We start from the raw sequence: 21426 nt of genomic DNA on the forward strand, positions 1-21426 counted from the left end.
CGCCCGTTTCCAAACAAATGGACAGGACATCCCGGATGAATACATGAGGGAGAAAGGGGTGTTTCTTTTCAAGACTCAACTGAACAGCGGTGTCCCAGTTGCAATTCATGATGCAGCACGGCCTCTTCTGCGCAGTTGTTCAGTACACTACCTGCATCTATGTGCTGTGAAGACTAAAGGGAATAGAGAGTGATATTGATGCAGCTGTTGTAACAGATTCCTTTTTTTTTTTTTTTTTAGAGGACTCATTACTTCTGGGTTTTACATTATAATTCTCTACAGGAAGTTTCTCAGAAATGATGCTACCTTTGATTTTTGCAGAAAACGGAACTCAAGGATGAGGGGGGCAGTGGGACCAAAGTTATAGAGCAAACCAGGAGGAGAGATGGAACTAGAAGCCGTGTTCTTGTCAGCAAATTGCACGAGGAAACTAATTTTTATCAGCCTTACTTCTAGAACATGGCAGAGGACTACCTTCCTTGTGGGGCAAGGAGATGGAATTTTTACCAACACCTATGGGAAAGGATAAGCCCGGTCTCCTCCACGTGGATCTAAGACCTCTTTCACCAACGAGTCCCACTCTCTCCCACTTTTTATTCTTACTTGTCTTGGTTTCTGCTCTGTTCAGCCAGATTTATTTCCTATTCTTCTAGCAAATCTTTTTCCTGCTATTGAAAGTGCACATGATTTTGGTTTTGGTATTTGCTGGCATTAACCCTTAGATTTTATTTTGTTCTTAAACTTCTTATTTTGAAACAATCACAGCGTCTTAGTCTTCTTGGGCTGCTACGACAAAATGACACGGACTGAGTGGTGCCTTAAACAACAGACATTTATTTTTCACAGTTCTGGAGTCTGGAAGTCCAAGATCAAGGTGCCTGTGTGGGCACTTTCTGGCGAGGACCCTCTTTTTGGCGGGTAGGTGGCCGCCTTCTTGCTGTGTCCTCATATGGCCTTCCTCTGGTGCATGCACTTGGAGGGGGGGATAGCTCTCTCTTCCTCTTTTTATAAGGGCACTCATCCACTGTGGTGACCCCACCCCGATTATGTCATCTCTGCCTCATTATGTCCCAAAGGCCTCATCATTTTGGGGGTTAGGGCTTCAACATAGGATTTGGGGCCGGCACATTCAGTCCATACATATCAATTCACAGGATGTTAAAAGCTAGTACAGGTGTCCTGTGTCCCTGTCACCTAGCTTCCCCTAATGCCTACGTCTTTTATAATTATGGAACGACACCAAAAGCAGGAGGCCAGCATTGATACAATGTGTGTGTCTAGTTCTCTGTCATTTTATCCCATGCATAGATTTGGGTAACCGCCGTGCACACAAGGTACAGACCCGTCCTGTCAACAGAAAGCTGTCCCTTGGGATCCCCCTCTACAGTCGCTGTCCTGCCTCCACTCTCCCCAGCCCCCACTGCCACTAATCTGATTTCCATCTCCACGCTGCCCTTTGGAGAAGGTTACACAAGTGGACTCACAGTATGTGACCCTTGGAGACTGGCCTTTTTTCACTCCGCACAACACCCTTGCGATCCACCCAGGTTGTTTTGTAGATCGATAACCGTTCCTTCCTTTTTCTTGCTGAGTAATATTCCTTGTATGTGTCTTGTCATCTTTCCTCTCTACCTGGAACTGCTCCTTCTTCCCACACCGTCTCTCTCTCCTGTGAAAAACCGTCACTTCCAGCATTTACTTCTGATGAACTCCACCTGGCCCCGTGACTCCTTCACCCTCCCTCCTGGCCGTGAGCCCCCCCCACATCCCGAGGCGGCACTGGGTTTGGAAGCATAGCTGTTGAGCTTTCGCGGAACATCAAGGGGTAAAGGTGGATCGCCTCCAGGCAGCCCCCGAGCTGTTTCCTTATTCCCTTCTGGGGGGTTTCGTTGGCCCAGGCCTTTTCAGTGCACCCCCACACTACGAGACTGAAGCGTGTCCCCTCAAAAGTCACACATCGAAGCCCTGCCCCCCATGCGAGTGAACTTGCAGGAAACAAGTAATTACGGTTAAATGAGGTCATGTGGGTGGGAGCCCGATCCAATAGGATTAGAGTCCTTATAAGAGGAAACAGCAGAGAGCTCTTCGCCCGTGTGTGAGTGAAGATGCGGCAAGGAGGCACCTGTCTGCAAGGCAGGAAGAAAGCCTTCGCCAGAAACCGACCTTGCTGGACCTTGCCTTTGGACTCCCAGCCTCCGGAACTGTAAGTAAATTTGTTGGGTGAGCCCCTCAGTCTGTGATATTTTGTTACAGCAGCTGGAGCCAACTAATCATACCTCACCTTGAGCCCACGTGTCCAGTCCGTGTACAACCCAAGCAGCAACTGTAACAATGTCTCAACTTGCCTTTGCGTAAAGCAACACTGCTTCCATCCCAATCCTGATAATTTTTACTGTTGTCATCTTCTTAACTGGTTAATTTTGAAATCAGCTTTCATTTTATAGGTGTGTTGTTCAGTCATTGGAAGTGTGTTTAATGGGTCATTCCGAGAGTTTTCTAGGTTTGTGCTTTCTTTGGATAACAGAAACAGAAAGCTGAGTTGAAGTGGCTCAGACTTGCAATGCAGTTGCCTCAGCATCTCAGACTCTGGACAAGTTGCCGGTCATATTAGAGCAGGAGAAGTGGGTGCCCTTTAAATCCAGGTAGTTCATGAGAAAAAAGTAGACTTGTGAAACAAGATGGGCCTGGTAATTGTTTTTAGATTTAAAATCCACTGGGGCGCCTGGGTGGCTCAGTCAGTTAAGCATCCAACTTCGGCTTGGGTCATGATCTCACTGTTTGTGGGTTCAAGCCCCGCGTCGGGCTCTGTGCTGACAGCTCAGAGCCTGGAGCCTGCTTCGGATTCTGGGTCTCCCTCTGTCTCTGCCCCTCCCCTGCTCATGCACGCGCTCTCTCTCTCTCTCAAAAATAAATAAATGTTAAAAAAAACGCTTAAAATCCACCGAGAGCTTCTAATGTTGAAAGGTCTTACTCTTTGCTCCCCCCCTTTCAATATAAAGACAGCAAGACTGAAAATTATTTTCCTAAATGATTTTTAAAGCCAGCTGAGATAGGAGATGCCCAAATTCAAAACACCTGTGTTCTTGGTCCACTTTTTTTAGATTTGTTCGCTTCCTGATCACCTCGGTGTATCTCCTTGATCCAAAAAGTTGCTGGGACAGCTCAGTGAGTGCTGGTCGTTGTCATTATATGTAAGAGCATGTTGCACTACTGTGACTTATTTTTTGTACTCACGCTGTGGGTGTTAATTTGCGTCCTCAACAGAAGGAAACCAGGACTCTGCCTATAACCCCAATCTTTAATGATGGCTCTCAGGTGCTGCTTAGGTCTCTTCATTGGCTTTCCCTGGGAGCTCCTGGTTCATGGCAAGTGATTCTTAGAGCCCGGTTTCCATCTGTAACACACTCAGTTCTCCCCTGAGCCTGGACCGTCGTGGACCGGGGTGTGAGTCTTGCTTTGATGGCGAATTCTGCAGGGATGGTGACAGTCTGAATTCTGAGTTACAGGGTGAAAGATGCATCAGTGTTTCCAGTGGACATGGGAAGGGGATGTGATCTGCAGCATTTTAAATACTGCTGAAGGGGCCCTCTCAGGCAGTGAGCAGTGAGGGTCTCTGTGAGATGGAATGCTGTGAAATGGAGTCTGGTATAGAATCTAGGCCAGGGAACGGACTAAACAAATGGCCTGTGTGTCAAGGGCTTTGGCCAAAAACATCCCCGGTGACCAGTTCTTACTTCCAAAAGACCTACTAGGATGTCTCACAGAAGTTCTGGCTTTCACAAACCACCAGACTCCAAGCATGAAGCCACCCAGCCATTAAAGAACAACGGTTTCTCCTTCTTACTCCTCTGTCCTCCCCTGCTTTTAACCTGGTCTGGTCTGCAGCAGAGACCCAAGAGCTGGAGAGGAAGAGAACAGGACACAGTTGGCCACAACATGACCACATTCCCTTCTCCCAAAGTGAGTGGCCACCAGCCCTGAATCTGACCAGAGAAGAGGGATTAAAAGTCTTGGCTTTAGAGATCTGGTTGACTTGCTGACTTCTTTCACGGGCTGAAGAGTTTTACCTTCTCAACTGAGACCGTGTTTTATGGCCTAGGGGTGATGTGAGGTTTGTGTTTGGCTGAAGAGTTGTGCATTCTGTCCAGGTGGGAAGGGGAAGATGAACTGGCCTGAGTAGGCTTAATGGGCATGATGGGAAACCAAAGGCTGAGTTTTAAGCTACAAACTGGGCTTGTCAGTGGGCCAATTTCCTCTCAAAGTAAGGGTTTCAAGAGTCATGGAACTGGTTCCTGGGCATTTCTTATGTAAACCAGGCACATGAACGTTTATCTTCTCATTTTGGTATCTAACGTCCATCCTACTGGTGCCTCAGTTGAAATACATGGTGAGAATCCCATTTAAATCCAGTTGAAGATGACTATTGTTTACCACGTATAAATCAGAACCTAGAAATGAATGGGAGAACCAATCAGAATACCCAATGCTAATTCTACAGAGTCTCCTTGGCTTCACTTCTTACCTTCACCAAAAGATCCTTCGCCTCTTTCTCAAGCCATCGGGGGTAAAAGGGATTGTCCATGCGGATGGAGTGGAAAAGCTCCTCTTCATCTTGCCCGTGGAAAGGTGACTGCCCAATCAGCATCTCATAGAGGAGAACACCGAAGGACCACCAGTCAACAGAATGGTTGTATTTCTGGCCCAGCAAGATCTGTGTGACCAAGAGGCAGAGGCATAATTAATGAACACGAGGTGGATGAGCGAAAACCCTGCTTGAACTTTTCAAGGCCACTTAGTAAATAGTCGATGGCGATGACAGTATGTGGTTTTAACACCGATCACACTGAAAACTGTAGCTTTTGAGATGCTGACGGCAGAAATGAGTGAACAGTGCCCAAACTGAGCAAACAGTTTTTGGTTTTAATGTCTCCTTCCCCTGTGGCCTTAAGAGCAACCACTGGCCTGTGCCGTTAGCCTTCATTTTCCCACCTGTGATGTGAGGACTTGGGTAGTTGATTCAGACCTAAGAAAGCTGGTGTGTGTGTGTGTGTGTGTGTGTGTGTGTGTGTGTGTGTGTGTGTGTATGCTGTTCTGTGACTAAACCAAACCCACGTGTTTTACTGAAGTCTGTCCTGAGACTTTGCATAAACTTTCAGTAGGTAATCACACCTCCAAAGAGGTCATCTCCCTAAATCCATCCTGTAAAGCCTCTCTGGCCACAGTTGTACAACTAAGGTGTCCCATCTGTGGTCGCCATTACAGAGTCAGAATTAGTGAGTGTGCTGAGAGAGACCAGGATAGCAGACTTCAGTTTCAGAAATTCTCTCTCTTAGAGTGATGTGCAGCTTAACAGCAGTGCTTTGAGTAGAACTGGTCTGGTCTGTCCTTTAGGGAAGTGGATTTAAAGTCTGGGATCTCACCTAACTTTTATTTTTCTAAAAAAGATTAAGCAGGGGAGAGGCAGAGAAAGGGGTAGGGGAGAGAATCAAGCAGGCTCTGCACTGTCAGCACAGAGCCTGACCAGGGTGGGGTGGGGGGGGCCTCACACTCACAAACCACGAGATCATGACCTAAGTTGAAACCCAGAGTTGGATGCTTAACCAACTGAGCCACCCAGGCGCCCTCCACCTAACATTTTAAAAAGATTTCTACCCTTTCATCCATCTACTCTCCTGGCAGAAAAGACTGTATTCTGGGCTTTCAGTGGCTTCCTTGTTGAATGTTGAAAGGTAGAGAGTGTACCTGTGACTCTTGTCATCCTAGCAAACCAAGCTGTGACATTTTCCAATGCCATGCGTGAGGTCCATCAGTGGCTGAATGGATAAGCGATGTGGTCTATACATACAGCGGAATATTATTCAGCCTTAAAACAGAATGAAATCCTGACACGTGATCCAACCTAGATAAACCTTGAGGACATTGTGCCAAATGAAAGAAGCCAGACTTGAAAAGACAAATACTGTATGAATTCACTTGTATGAGGTCCCTAGAGGTGTCTGATTTATAAGGACAGAAAGTGGGACAGTGGTTGCTGAGGGTTTGGGGAAAATGGGTGGTTGTTTAATGGCTATAGAGTTTCAGTTGTGCCTGATTAAAAAAAAAAATTCCAGAGATTCGTTGCACAACAATGCGAATATACTTAACACGACTGAATAACACTCTTAGAATGGTTAGATAGTATATTTCATGGTATGTATATTTTACAATGAAAACCAGTACCTAGTAGGAACACAATAACAATTTGTTAAATGGCGAAGACAAGAAAACCCTTGTGTCTCATGCCTGCTGCTCCCAGGATGGGGGTGGGGACAAGATGCTTTATTACCAAAATGGAGAAGTGAGGATAGTATTGAAGCGCTAAATTAAAAAGCGAGGCTGGGACCCTGTGGGGATGGCCATCGTTTCCACGCTGGCTGCATTTTAAGACCTAGCTCAGTCCCCTGTGTGTGAGCACATACACATAAACACACAGGTCATTTTACTATTAGCGGTCTCCATTTGAAATGGAATGTCTTCTTACGTGGGCCTGTGGAATATATGGTACAGTTGCAGCAATGGTGGCCTTAGGAAAGAAAAACGATGTTACATTCTAGACATTCTAGCGTTTCTAGTAAAGCTGCATGTCTTGATGCTGGTGATCCTTTGATACAGTGGGCTAGTGTGCATGTCTGCTGTCTCTGAACGCCACCCCACTCCAGGTCTGTCCTTGGGGAATGAGCTACGTGTGGTCTGAGGCTCGGGAATATGGTGGAAGTGTCTCCCAACACAAGAGTTGATAAACCACAACGAACCCGTGATGGCCATACAAAATGTTGTGGGTTCTACTTCTGGCTTAGTCCCCCTAATGTATAGTTTGGGGCGGATTCCTTCACCCTCTCTGGGTCTCATTTGTTAAAAAAAAAAAAAAAAGCGGTGATAACATCTGGCTGACTTACTACTGGGTTATTGTGCGAATCCAGTGAAAAGCAGGGAACATGCAGGGCTTTGTCCTATGGAAATGACTGCATGTTCTACGATAACTATCCATCTTGATCAACTGGCACCCGTTGGTGAAAATAAAGATCAAGTTGCAAACAGAATTTTGCAATCTGCCACTGACTTCCAGCATACAACTGCTAGCCAGTATCCTTAATAAAGTTAACTTCAAAGTTTAGAGAAGATGGATTATTCCTTAGGGAAAAGTTTAAAAGTAGATACAGAGAGAGTGATAAAGATGTACACACACACACACACACACACACACACACACACACACACACACAAATCTCAGTTTAGGTGAATTTGCCTCAAATGGGGACTGGTTCACACACAATTCCCAAGTTCTGTCACAAGGGGGAGCCCAAAGCAACCAGAAACTGCTCTGAGCATCCTGTCTTTCTAAACTTCATTTGGAAGGACAGATGAAAAGAAATTTGGAGGACAGGAGACAGCTGTGGTGGAAATTAAGTCTTCTAGTGCTAGGTGATGTTCATAAAGAATTCCTCGTAAGTTAGGAAGAAGGAAAATGCAGAGTGACATTGCCTGAACAGAAAATTTGCAGAAGTATGCTGACACGTGTTAGGTATCTGTGTCTTATTTATAAGAATTCCTGAGGTAGGTCCTGGGACCCCTGTTTAATAAAGGACAGGGATTGGACTTCAGGAGGTTGCTGTCTTATTTAAGATCTAGTTAGGGAGCTGAAGCTATGTTCTGAACCCTGCTCCTTGGGAGATTTTTGCTACATAATGTTCCTTTTATCTTTAATGTCCCATGGATTAAATCTCAACCTAACAAGGTCATGCTCACACTGTCTACATTTCTAAAGAAACTGGTAGGGAAACACTGGCTGAAGCAGCCCCTTTTTCTGTCTCAACCCCTGCTGCCTTTTTAAAAATATTTATTTTGAGAGAGAGAGAATGAGCAGGGGAGAGGCAATGAAACAGAGAGAGAGAGAGAGAGAGAGAGAGAGAGAGAGCGAGTGCGTGAGTGTCCCAAACAGATTCCGTAGCACAGATCCCAACAGGGCTCGATCTCACAAACTGTGAGATCATGACCTGAGCCAAAATCAAGAGTTGGATGCTTAACTGACTGAACCACCCAGGTGCCCTTGTTTCAGCCCCTGCTGCCTTCATATGGCCTCATCCTCTTTTGTCCTGTTCCCTCCCCCCATCTTTACTCAAATAATTCAGATACTAAAGACGTTGCCACTTTATGTCAGAGTCTCTCTCTCCAACGGTGAAAGTTATCATCGGCAACTGCATCTTCCTGGTAGAGCTAGTGAGTTACATCTCTGTAAAGCTCACTGTGTTGGTGTGTGGTCATAGTTTACTAGGTGACCAGCCAGTCCCTTTATAGTGTTGGTCCCCAAGTGACTCCTGGTCTCTCCAGGGAGCTGCTTCCATGTATTGGAATCCCACATGGAATTACTAAGTGGCTTAGCGAGTAGGGTGTTTAACTGTTTCCCTAGTCTTGTCAAAACGGGCTTGGACCTCCGGTTACATGTTAGACCCTTGGTCCTACAACTGGAAGACACAGGGAGCCATTGAGTTTCATGTCTTAGGAGACATGGAGTGGGGACATTCCCTGGCTGTGGGGAGTGCGGTCTGTATTTTTGTGCGTCATTCCTGAGGCCACTCTGAAGTGCATTTACTTCTGTAATTCGGGTTCTCCCATCAAGAGATACTGGCATCTGCCAGGTGGGCTCCATGGCCCTTGTCCTGCTCTGTGCTCCTGTGTGTTTCTAATGACTTGCCTGGTCTCACTGGCTTTCTGTTTGCCACAGAGTCCCTTCCCTAGAGATAACAACCGAATACATATAAAACCAGTACTAAGCAGCATATACTTAGAAACACAATAAGGGAAAGTTAAATTATTAAGCCTCAGAGGCAGGAGAGCACAACTTTTTTTTTTAAATATTTTTTTAGGGGCGCCTGGGTGGCTCAGTCGGTTAAGCGGCCGACTTCGGCTCAGGTCATGATCTCGCGGCCCGTGAGTTCGAGCCCCACGTCGGGCTCTGTGCTGACAGCTCAGGGCCTGGAGCCTGTTTCGGATTCTGTGTCTCCCTCTTTCTGACCCTCCCCCGTTCATGCTCTGTCTCTCTCTGTCTCAAAAATAAATAAACGTTAAAAAAAAATTTTAATATTTTTTTAAGTTTATTTTTGAGAGACAGATGCAAACACATAAGAAAATGGCAGCAGAGAGGTCTCTCTTGCTCTCAGTACAAGTTCTTGGTCACCTACATTATAAGGAAGCTAAAAGAGTATCATTAGTTATGACAAGAACTTAGCTAAAAAAAGGTCAGATGTATCAAAGACCTTGTTTTGAATTACGGAATGATTTGAATTACAACCTCCATTGTCAACAACGAACCTTGCCTAAAATACGTATTGTAAAGTCTAAGTGATACTGTGCCTTTGTGAGCTATCCTTTCCAGCTATGATGGCCAGTGAAACCAAGAAGTAAAAAGCTAATCAGACCTTTGAATATGAGTCCTAGAGTGTTCAACCAAGATCTTAAGTTATTTAATCTCATTATTTGAACAAAGCATAAACTATCAATAAACAGAATAAAATTTAGTTACTTAAAATAATTGCAGGGGTGCTGGGTGGCTCAGTCAGTTAAGTGTCTGACTTTGGCTCAGGTCATGATCTCACAGTTCATGAGTTCAAGCCTTGTGTCGGGCTCTGTGCTGGCCACTGAGAGCCTGGAGCCTGCTTCGGATCCTGTGTCTCCCTCTCTCTCTCTCTCTCTCTGCTCCTTCCCTGCTCATGCTCTCTCTCTTTCAAAAATATTTAAATTTTTTTTAAAAAATTGTATATTTTGTTTTAATTTCAACCTGACTGTATCCTTCTATATGCATATTTTATAATATACAGACTATATTAGTTGGCAATAGTGTGTGAGATTCATATACAATATACATATACTGAGGATGCTTTTTTTTTTTTTTTTTAACTAATGAGGGAGCATCTCTTACAAAAATTTGGAACTATGTAGAAGGTAAACTGGCAGTTGGATGGTGACAGAGAGGAAAGCCAGAGGGTGTCCCCAGCGTCCAGACAAGAGCTGCTCAGGGCCTGGAGTAGGGTAGCGGAGGAAGTGGGGGAAGGAACTGGAGAAGCATTGGGGGTCCAACCAAAGGGACTCACTTAGAGAATCAAGGAATAATCAAGGGTGATTCTTAATGCAGTCACAAGATCGGGGAGGGGAAAGAATAGATGTCTCTGAGGGCTATATCTAGAACTTCTTGGTGTTTGGATAGGGGAAGGGTAAGAAGGAAAGAAAGAAAACTCAATTACTCTGGATTTCTGGTGAGGTTAGTAGGTGGATGAGTGTGTGATTTACTAAGAAAGAGATGAAGGGAAAGGGGGTGGTGGGCGGAGCAGGTTCAACAGAGAAAGTGAGTTGGAGACCTGTTATGTTTGAATGGCCTGTGACCGCAGAAGCAAGAAGTTTGGGCTGGCCATATTGACCTTGGAGTTATAACCATAGTCTTAAATTAATTATTGCTCATGGAGAATGTATAGTAAGAAGACAGCATGGTGGAAAGTGAGAGACAGAAGATGCAGAGAGAGAAGTCAGTCGCTAACACTAAATTCTGGAAGATGCAGAAGCAGACAGGAAAGTCAAAGGCCATAATTTCTGGTTGACCAGTGGCCAGTCTTGCATTTAAACAAGGTTCAGTCAGACATAGGGTACCAGAATGGATACAAAAACAAGACCCATCTATTTGCTGTCTACAAGAGACTCATTTTAGACCTGAGGACACCTTCAGATTGAAAGTGAGGGGATGGAGAACTATTTATCATGCTACTGGAAGCCAAAAGAAAGCTGGTGTAGCCATACTTATATCAGACAAACTAGACTTTAAATTAAAGGCTGTAACAAGAGATGAAGAAGGGCATTATATAATAATTACAGGGTCTATCCATCAGGAAGAGCTAACAATTATAAATGTCTATGTGCCGAATACGGGAGCCCCCAAATACATAAAACAATTACTGACAAACATAAGCAACCTTATTGATAAGAATGTGGTAATTGCAGGGGACTTTAACACTCCACTTACAGAAATGGATAGATCATCTAGACACACGGTCAATAAAGAAACAAGGGCCCTGAATGATACATTGGATCACATGGACTTGACAGATATATTTAGAACTCTGCATCCCAAAGCAACAGAATATACTTTCTTCTCGAGTGCACATGGAACATTCTCCAAGATAGATCACATACTGGGTCACAAAACAGCCCTTCATAAGTATACAAGAATTGAGATCATACCATGCATACTTTCAGACCACAATGCTATGAAGCTTGAAATCAACCACAGGAAAAAGTCTGGAAAACCTCCAAAAGCATGTAGGTTAAAGAACACCCTACTAACGAATGAGTGGGTCAACCAGGAAATTAGAGAAGAAATTAAAAAATATATGGAAACAAACGAAAATGAAAATACAACAATCCAAACGCTTTGGGACGCAGCGAAGGCAGTCCTGAGAGGAAAATACATTGCAATCCAGGCCTATCTCAAGAAACAAGAAAAATCCCAAATACAAAATCTAACAGCACACCTAAAGGAAATAGAAGCAGAACAGCAAAGACAGCCTAAACCCAGCAGAAGAAGAGAAATAATAAAGATCAGACCAGAAATAAACAATATAGAATCTAAAAAAACTGTAGAGCAGATCAATGAAACCAAGAGTTGGTTTTTTGAAAAAATAAACAAAATTGATAAACCTCTAGCCAGGCTTCTCAAAAAGAAAAGGGAGATGACCCAAATAGATAAAATCATGAATGAAAATGGAATTATTAAAACCAATCCCTCAGAGATACAAGCAATTATCAGGGAATACTATGAAAAATTATATGGCAACAAACTGGACAACCTGGAAGAAATGGACAAATTCCTAAACACCCACACGCTTCCAAAACTCAATCGGGAGGAAATCGAAACTTGAACAGACCCATAACGAGCGAAGAAATTGAATCAGTTATCAAAAATCTCCCAACAAATAAGAATCCAGGACCAGATGGCTTCCCAGGGGAGTTCTACCAGACATTTAAAGCAGAGATAATACCTATCCTTCTCAAGCTATTCCAAGAAATAGAAAGGGAAGGAAAACTTCCAGACTCATTCTATGAAGCCAGTATTACTTTGATTCCTAAACCAGACAGAGACCCAGTAAAAAAAAGAGAACTACAGGCCAATATCCCCGATGAATATGGATGCAAAAATTCTCAATAAGATACTAGCAAATCGAATTCAACAGCATATAAAAAAATTATTCTCCATGATCAAGTGGGATTCATTCCTGGGATGCAGGGCTGGTTCAACATTTGCAAATCAACCAACGTGATACATCACATTAATAAAAGAAAAGATAAGAACCATATGATCCTGTCAATCGATGCAGAAAAGGCATTTGACAAAATTCAGCACCCTTTCTTAATAAAAACCCTCGAGAAAGTCGGGATAGAAGGAACATACTTAAACATCATAAAAGCCATTTATGAAAAGCCCACAGCTAACATCATCCTCAATGGGGAAAAACTGAGAGTTTTTTCCCTGAGATCAGGAACATGACAGGGGTGTTTATGGATGTCTCACCGCTGTTGTTTAACATAGTGTTGGAAGTTCTAGCATCAGCAATCAGACAACAAAAGGAAATCAAAGGCATCAAAATTGGCAAAGATGAAGTTAAGCTTTCACTTTTTGCAGATGACATATTATACATGGAAAATCCGATAGACTCCACCAGAAGTCTGCTAGAACTGATACATGAATTTAGCAAAGTTGCAGGTTACAAAATCAGTGTACAGAAATCAGTTGCATTCTTATACACTAATAATGAAGCAACAGAAAGACAAATAAAGAAACGGATCCCATTCACAATTGCACCAAGGAGCATAAAATACCTAGGGATAAATTTAACCAAAGATGTAAAAGATATGTATGCTGAAAACTATAGAAAGCTTATGAAGGAAATTGAAGAAGATATAAAGAAATGGAAAAACATTCCATGCTCATGGATTGGAAGAATAAATATTGTCAAAATGTCAATACTACCCAAAGCTATCTACACATTCAATGCAATCCCAATCAAAATTGCACCGGCATTCCTCTCGAAGCTAGAACAAGCAATCCTAAAATTCATATGGAACCACAAAAGGCCCCGAGTAGCCAAAGTAATTTTGAAGAAGACCAAAGCAGGAGGCATCATAATCCCAGACTTTAGCCTCTACTACAAAGCTGTAATCATCAAGACAGCATGGTATTGGCCCAAAAACAGACACATAGACCAATGGAATAGAATAGGAACCCCAGAACTAGACCCACAAACGTATGGCCAACTAATCTTTGACAAAGCAGGAAAGAACATCCAATGGAAAAAAGACAGTCTCTTTAACAAATGGTGCTGGGAGAACTGGACAGCAACATGCAGAAGGTTGAAACTAGACACTTTCTCACACCATTCACAAAAATAAACTCAAAATGGACAAAGGACCTGAATGTGAGACAGGAAACCATCAAAACCCTAGAGGAGAAAGCAGGAAAAGACCTCTCTGACCTCAGTCGTAGCAACTTCTTACTTGACACATCTCCAAAGACAAGGGAATTAAAAGCAAAAGTGAACTACTGGGTCCTCATGAAGATAAAAAGCTTCTGCACAGCAAAGGAAACAACCAACAAAAGTAAAAGGCAACCAACGGAATGGGAAAAGATATTTGCAAATGACATATAGGACAAAGGGCTAGTATCCAAAATCTATAAAGAGCTCCCCAAACTCCACACCCGAAAAACAAATAACCCAGTGAAGAAATGGGCAGAAAACATGAATAGACACTTCTCTAAAGAAGACATCTGGATGGCCAACAGGCACATGAAAAGATGCTCAACGCCACTCCTCATCAGGGAAATACAAATCAAAACCACACTCAGATATCACCCAGGAGACTATAGATGTTGGAGAGGATGTGGAGAAATGGGAACCCTCTTGCACTGTTGGTAGGAATGCAAATTGGTGCAGCCACTCTGGAAAACAGTGTGGAGGTTCCTCAAAAAATTAAAAATAGACCTACCCTATGACCCAGCAGTAGCACTGCTAGGGATTTACCCAAGGGATACAGGAGTGCTGATGCACAGGGGCACTTGTACCCCAATGTTTATAGCAGCACTCTCAACAATAGCCAAATGATGGAAAGAGCCTAAATGTCCATCAACTGATGAATGGATAAAGAAATTGTGGTTTATATACACAATGGAGTACTACGTGGCAATGAGAAAGAATGAAATCTGGCCCTTTGTAGCAACGTGGATGGAACTGGAGAGTGTGATGCTAAGTGAAATAAGCCAATCAGAGAAAGACAGATACCATATGTTTTCACTCTTATGTGGATTCTGAGAAACTTAACAGAACCCATGGGGGAGGGGAAGGAAAAAAAAAAAGAGGTTAGAGTGGGAGAGAGCCAAAGCATAAGAGACTCTTAAAAACTGAGAACAGGGGTGCCTGGGTGGCTCAGTCGGTTAAGCGTCCGACTTCGGCTCAGGTCACGATCTCACAGTCCGTGAGTTCGAGCCCCACGTCGGGCTCAGAGCCTGGAGCCTGCTTCACATTGTGTCTCCCCCTCTCTCTGCTCCTCCCCTGTTCATGCTCTGTCTCTCTCTGTCTCAAAAATAAATAAACATTAAAAAAAACAACAAAAAAAACCTGAGAACAAACTGAGGGTTGATGGGGGGTGGGAGGGAAGGGAAGGTGGGTGATGGCTATTGAGGAGGGCACCTTTTGGGATGAGCACTGGGTGTTGTATGGAAACCAATTTGACAATAAATTTCATATATTGAAAAAAAAAACAAGGTTCAGTCAAAATTAAATACCAAATAAGCACAGGACAAAGCCACATATTTCTTAAACTCAGGGCACCACAATTACGCTCTTGATGACAGATGTGCTAATTTTTTGCCCAGGAAATCAGAAGTCCATCCCTATCAAACCACCATCCCCCTTTATGAATTTATTAATAGTCATTCATTCATTCTTCCCACCTGAGGGGAAGTTGTATTAGCAACTTAATGCACCAATCCCTGTGCTCAGTCATTGGATATAAAAGTGAATAAGAATCTATGAAAAGTGAATCTACACATGAGATCACATGGCACAGAACTGGACACACATTGTACCAATATCCATTCCCTGATTTTGGTGTGCCATAATTATAGGAGATGTAGCCACTGGGGGAAATGGGTGGAGGGTATATATCGGTGACACTTCTGTACTATTTTTGCAACTTCTTGTGAATCTATAATGATTTCAAACTAGTACAGAGATTTTATTTTAATTTTTAAAATTTTTTTAATGTTTATTTTTGAGAGAGAGCACAAGTAGGGGAGGGGCAGAGGGAGAGGGAGACACAGAATCTGAAGCAGGCTCCAGGCTTCGAGCTGTCAGCACAGAGCCCGACATGGGGCTCAAACCCGGAGATGGTGAGATCATGACTTGAGCCAAAGTCAGACACTTAAGTGAGCCATCCAGGTGCCCCATAGTACAGAGATTTAAAAAAGTGGATCGCTTGACTTTAGAGCAATTATTCACTGGTGCGTGGAGATTGAGATAAAAAGCAATGAAGAAGGTCCAGGTGGTAAGGGGGTGTCCAACCTCCCTCAGGTGGGCAGCTGGGGAGGACTCCATAACAAGGGGGGCACATGGGTAGAGTAGGAATGATGAATGCCTTCTGAGCAAATGCCATTCTTCTAAGGGCTCAGAATATGAGAACTATACCTCTCTCTCTCTTTTTTTTTAAACTTCCATAGGCTCGCCCATTTTAGACTTACAATAACATGGGACATAAATATCTCATTTGACAGAAGAGGGGTTGCGGGTCACTAGACTCTAGCAATCTCTCCAAGGTCACACAATGGCAGCTTGGAAACCACAGTTCGGGTTTTTCTAGTCCCAAGATGAAACCACTTGACTTATTCAGGTGGATACTTCTGAGCCTGTTCAGTGTCCACCTGGTTCTTCCCCATCATTTCCTCTGTTTGGTCTGAGTGGAGTGAATACAGTTTGAGTCTGTGGTGGGGAGGAGTCCTAGCTGAGGAGGACATGTTGAATGGGAGACCACCCCCCCGCCCCTCTGCCATTCAGTAATAACACAGTCCCCGTGTGCGGCTGCATTCATGAAATACTAAGAAAAACAGATACAAATACTGACACAAACTACTTTAACTCTTCTGATTTTTTGGGACAGGAAGAAGCAGTGGCACTTGGCCAGGGATGTGTAGAGCTGGGCAGGCGCCCACGCACTCCCATCCCGCAGCACATCCGTACCTCCGGGGCAATGTAGTCCGGGGTCCCGCAGAAAGTGTTTGTCTTGGCATCTCCTAACATGTTCTCCTTGCACATTCCAAAGTCTGCTATTTTGATGTGTCCATCTTTGTCTAACAGGATATTATCAAGCTTCAGATCTCTGGAAAACACAAGCAAAGCAACATCTCACGGTGATACATACATTTTTTGTTAAAATAGAATTGCCACGTGAGGGGAGGTCACTTGTCACATCACAGCCTGAGGTCATCAGGGGAACATGCTTGCTGGTCCTCCTCTCCCTTTCAGCCCTGTTCTTCAGTCTCCAGCTCTGCCCATGGGCTCACTGCCGTCTCCTAGGTCTTTCCTCCTTGACAAGCATCTCGTGCTCTGGGACTTCACCAATAGTCCTTCTTGGCCCAGGCCAGTCTTCTTGGGACTGGCACTGACAGACTTTGGTCCCCCCACCCATGCCCAGTAAAGCACTTGGTGCATCTCTGGAGCTATGTGTGGATGGCTGCATGGGTGGTGGAATGGATAATGTAATGGGTAGGTGATGGGGAGTCTCTCCAGTGTAGCATCCTTCAGTTTTAAGGGGCCTTCAAGAAACAATATTGGGATATAAAGGACAGCTAGTTGTGAAATAAATGTCTTTAGGGGTTCGTAGTTGGGAATGTGCCATAAAGGTGGTATTTAATACCACACAACGCATACACCTGCCTGCTTGTGTACAAGATAGCAGTAGAGATAGCATTGACTCTTCAAGGGAATTATTGGTTGCTGCTGATTCCTCTGTCTGATTTACCAAGGGGTGCAGTTCAGTATGATCACAAAGGTAAGATACAGACCTGAGGCTCTTTATCCGAGCACCTTACTTTCATGACGAGGGAAGAAAGGCCTGAAAAACTCACTTTATGCGATTTTCCAAGTATATCTGTTTCTTCGTGGATAAATTATACTGCATCTAATTCCAAGACTAATTGAAGAAGGCTTCTCTTGACTAAGAATAATTCTAGAACTAGAACCCATCTGATGCCAGAAACCATGTCAATAAATTCCTCTTTTCTTGGAGAACCAATATCCTCGTAAAGTACCCTTCCATTTTTAGGGTAATGTGGCTGATAAGATTAAAAAAAAAAGCCAAATTGTGATTTGCCTACTTGTGATCATACATAGAACACTTTATATTCTTACCCATGATAACTCTGAGTATTTGGAAAGTGACCTCAACTCTTGTCTTGTCTTTCCTTCACTGAGTTAAGACTTTTGTTCCTCATGTGGCCTGGTTTTCAGAACACTTCAGCATTCTGGCCCCTGCCCTCCAAATAACCTGAACTTATCAATTTCCTTCTTAAAATTTGGTGCTTAGATTGGAACCAGTATCCTCCAGATGTATAAATGTGTTGGTGCAGATGTCAGGGGTACTGCTGGCTTCTGTCATGACCCCCTTGCCCGTCCCCACTATGGCCCAGCCACTGCCCTGTTAGGTTCTGATACTTGGTCACAGTAGCGGGTAACCGTGAACTTACTATAAACTAAAACCTCCAGGTATCTTTTCTTTTCCTATACAAATTGCCATCATACCCGTTTTTTCTCATTCTGTACCTGTGAAATTGATGTTTTTAAAGATCATCCAAGTGTGGGGTGCCTGGGTGGCTCAGTGGGTTAAGCGTCCGACTCTTGGTTTCGGCTCAGGTCACAATCTCACGGTTCATGAGTTCGAGTCCCATGTTGGGCTCTGTGCTGACAGTACATAGCCTGCTTGGGATTCCCCCCCTCTCCCCCTCGCTCTCTGCCTCTCCCCCTCTCACTGTCTCTGTCTCTTTCTCAAAATTAAACTTTAAAAAGATCATCCACATGCTAACATTTGACATCAATGACTTAATTTTTTTCTAGTTTGTTATAGAATACCCAGTTTTCTTTTTCTTTATGTCCTCTGCCCACGAATTTCTGAACTTTCTGAAACCTACGTCTAGGATGTGTGGTTGGTGATGGCCACCACGGTCTTCCTTCTTAGCGAAGGTGACTTGGGAGAGAATAGGAACAGCTATTGTGCTTACTCTTTTCTGCACCTCCTGTTAGAGAATTGGCTTAAAATTCCCTTCTCAAAGACTCTGCTCCCAAAGGGCCTTGCAAATAGCCCTGTCTCCTTCAGTTCAGGTGACTGGACTCAACTGGATGATTCAGGTTTTCTCTTTGGGGAGGTTGGGATTGTGGGAAGGCGGCCCTAATCTGTCTCGGTGGGTGACCGGTAATCAGGACTGCTGACGGATGTCCTCTAGCATGGCCTTAGTAAAGGAGAAAGCTGAAGGGGCTTGGCCAAGAGCAGAGACAGAGGCTATGTAAACCCAAAGAGACACAGTGATGAGAGAGGTACCTTTGGGCTCTGATGGGTCTGCCTTCTTAGTTCCAGTTTCTCAAGGAGGCTGAGATTTCACTTAAGCCAAACTGTGGGTGATCTTTTATTGCTTGTCATCAATATTCACATCAGCCTAAAGTTCCCATCATGATTTGCTGTGCCTCTTGCTAAACTGTGAGGTTCAGGAGGGTAGAAATGTGTATTGTGTGCTATACTGTGACAGCCTTGGCAGGAGGCGAGCATGTAAAGAGCATTCAATAAATGTTTGCTGAAGGAACCATCACCCACCAGGGACTGGCTCACCCACCAGGCATTATCTGTTGCAATTAACTCCTGAGGAATCTGTTCTCTTCCATTGCTCTCTCCACCTTCTGCTGGAGCAAAGCAGCCAGAGAGAGTGAGCATGGGCTGCAGCTGTGTTTTGGTGGAGTGACACTATTAGCAGATGTCCCCAGAATTGACCTCTTCCATCTGGCCCAGCTTGGTTCATAATCTCCATGACCAGGGCATCATAGACCGTTCCTGTCTGACTGGGTGGCCAGGGTATCTCCAGGACATGTGAATATGTATCTCATGTTCATATCCATGTAGGTTCTGCTTCTCTCTCCTAACTCAAATGCTGTCATAACTTTCATTATCAGGATGAATATGTCTGTCTAATATGTCTGTCTTTCCTTAGGTCTTCTGCCTTGCTGTTCTTCTGCCTTGCTGTTCGTTATTTTAATGAAGTACACTTTCACTGTGACTTACGAATTCCAATAAATCCAGGTCTGGGTCATATTTTACTCCTAATGCTTACAGTTGCAGATTCATTTTCTAATCCACACTCTATGCAATATTGGTATCATTTTGGGTTTCTGCTACATGAAACCTATTTGCATCATTTATAGCCACATACACATGTTCCTAGAAATTTGGCTGAAGGATGGTTTGGGGGTCATCACTAGGGAACCAGACATCTAGCTGCAGTGCTATATGCAAATTCTAAGGATGATGAAGATTGTATGTAATACTTGCATTGGATTTTCTTGCTCTCACATGCACTTCATCATCTGATTCTCATAGCAGCCCTTTGATATGGAATTACTATCTTTATTCATATTTTTCTGATTGAAAGAACAGGCTCTTAAGGGTTACACAATTTATCCCAGCTCACAGGTGGGGTAAACCAACTTGGTTTGGATGCAAACCAAGGCCTTCTCTCCTACATCCTCATAAACCAAGCTGACCCAGTCTTTCTCATCGAATTGGTCCTGCTGAGAGCCAGAGTCTTCAGTGACTCAGGGTGAATTTTAGTCATTCCTAAAAATAAGTGTTCTCTGAGCCTCAGGATAGGAAAATGAGCATCATGTTTGATTTTCATTCCACCCTCTAAGGTGAACCAAGCGTTAGGGGTTGGGAGAGAAAAGGTCATTGATGCTTTGAGAGATTAAGTCAGAATGGGAAAAGTCTAAAAGTTGTCCACGCAGAGCCAGACCTCCATGAGGGTAAGGAGTGGAGGCAGAGGAGGGATAACTGCACCTGCCACAGAATCCAATGGCCAGAGTGTTCACAGGCATGTCAGCTAATTACTCCTCACGTACACCTTATAGGATACCAGGGCACCCAGAAAGGAACTTTGGAGTCCAGATCAGCTGGTGTGGCTCTGGTAAGCACCTGTGTGCCCCAGGGGCAGCGCGTCAGGTATAATAGAATTCAGTGGAAGCCTTTCATTCAGTTGTGTGGTCAACATAAGCAAAGCTTTTCCATTTGCAAGAGGCAGAGGGTGGGTGTCAGAAGAACTGTATTTCAAATCCCAGCTTTATTGCTAAGTTGCTCAGCCAAGCTACATCCCCTCTGAGCCTCCAGTGGCTTATCTGTCAAAGGGGTACAGTGGTGCCTGCCTTCTTTATCCCACAGGACCTTTGTTAGCATAGAATGAGGTAACCCATGTGAAAGCATTTGTAAATGGCTTCAAAAACATGGGTTGGGCCAGTGCTGCCACTGCTCAGCTATCCTCATATAGCCTTTCAGTTCTAATAGTTCTAAGATCAGAGATTCTAGATTCTTCTCTTTCCATGTCTGGGTGTTTTCCAGCTGCTTGTTTTTTACATTTAACCCAAACCAGGGCTGAGGCATCTTTTAAGGTGTCACTACTTTTATAACACCAGCAGGTGGTAAATGATGTTGGCACCTGTTTCTCTACATCGCTTGGCCTCATTTCTTGTGGATGCTTAGCAAAAGCCTTTCCAATAAGGCTGGACCCATATGTTTAATGTTTACTCCTTGACCTTCTGCTTCTGTGCCTTTTCTGGAATCACTTCTTCCATTTGCAAAGGCTTTCTCCTCCTCTAAAAAAACCCAAAACTCTTTCTGATAGGAATTTATTTTTTTGGCAAACCCTCTCCCACTTCTGAGGCTACCATTTTCTTTCCTATTGACACCTTTAATTAGAATCTTACTCACTGGGACTGTTTTTGTTAGAGTGTGGTGCCTATGTCTTGTCATGCACTTCTACTTTACCTCCAAAAAAATACACAATAAAAACTCAGAAAGTGTCGTCATTAGGTACCCAGGAATTGGGACTTTGGTAGCTTTTGTGTACACAGCAATGCTTAATGAAGAACCGTACATTTAGGGGTCAGTCTGTCTACATCACCAGCTGTGGAGCATTGAATGGTGGCCCCCAAAAGATAAGTTCATATTCTAACCCCTAGAACCTTGTGGATGAGACCTTCTTTGGGAGAAGGGTCTTTGTAGATGTAACTAAATTAAGGATCTTGGAATGAGATCATCTTGGAT

The 21426-nt window shown here is 43.8% G+C and overlaps 2 protein-coding genes across 4 annotated transcripts in view; one reads left to right on the plus strand and one right to left on the minus strand.

Annotated features, from left to right (window-relative positions):
* The window catches only part of PFKFB3 (6-phosphofructo-2-kinase/fructose-2,6-biphosphatase 3), a 952670-nt gene that overhangs the window by 338880 nt on the left and 592364 nt on the right, over positions 1 to 21426 (plus strand). The gene's annotated exons all lie outside the window — the stretch shown is intronic.
* Positions 1 to 21426, minus strand: part of PRKCQ (protein kinase C theta) — a 185928-nt gene that overhangs the window by 7021 nt on the left and 157481 nt on the right. Inside the window, exons 15-17 of one of the 2 annotated variants that reach the window (XM_049626789.1) lie at positions 16311 to 16449; positions 4523 to 4711; positions 81 to 173 (exon numbers count right to left, since the gene is read on the minus strand). In XM_049626789.1, the coding sequence (XP_049482746.1) occupies positions 81 to 173; positions 4523 to 4711; positions 16311 to 16449 (421 nt within the window). The remainder of the gene's footprint in view (positions 1 to 80; positions 174 to 4522; positions 4712 to 16310; positions 16450 to 21426) is intronic. The other variant, XM_049626790.1, reaches the window with a different exon arrangement.

This window comes from Panthera uncia, chromosome B4 (genome assembly GCF_023721935.1).
Source record: "Panthera uncia isolate 11264 chromosome B4, Puncia_PCG_1.0, whole genome shotgun sequence".
Taxonomy (NCBI): domain Eukaryota; kingdom Metazoa; phylum Chordata; class Mammalia; order Carnivora; family Felidae; genus Panthera; species Panthera uncia.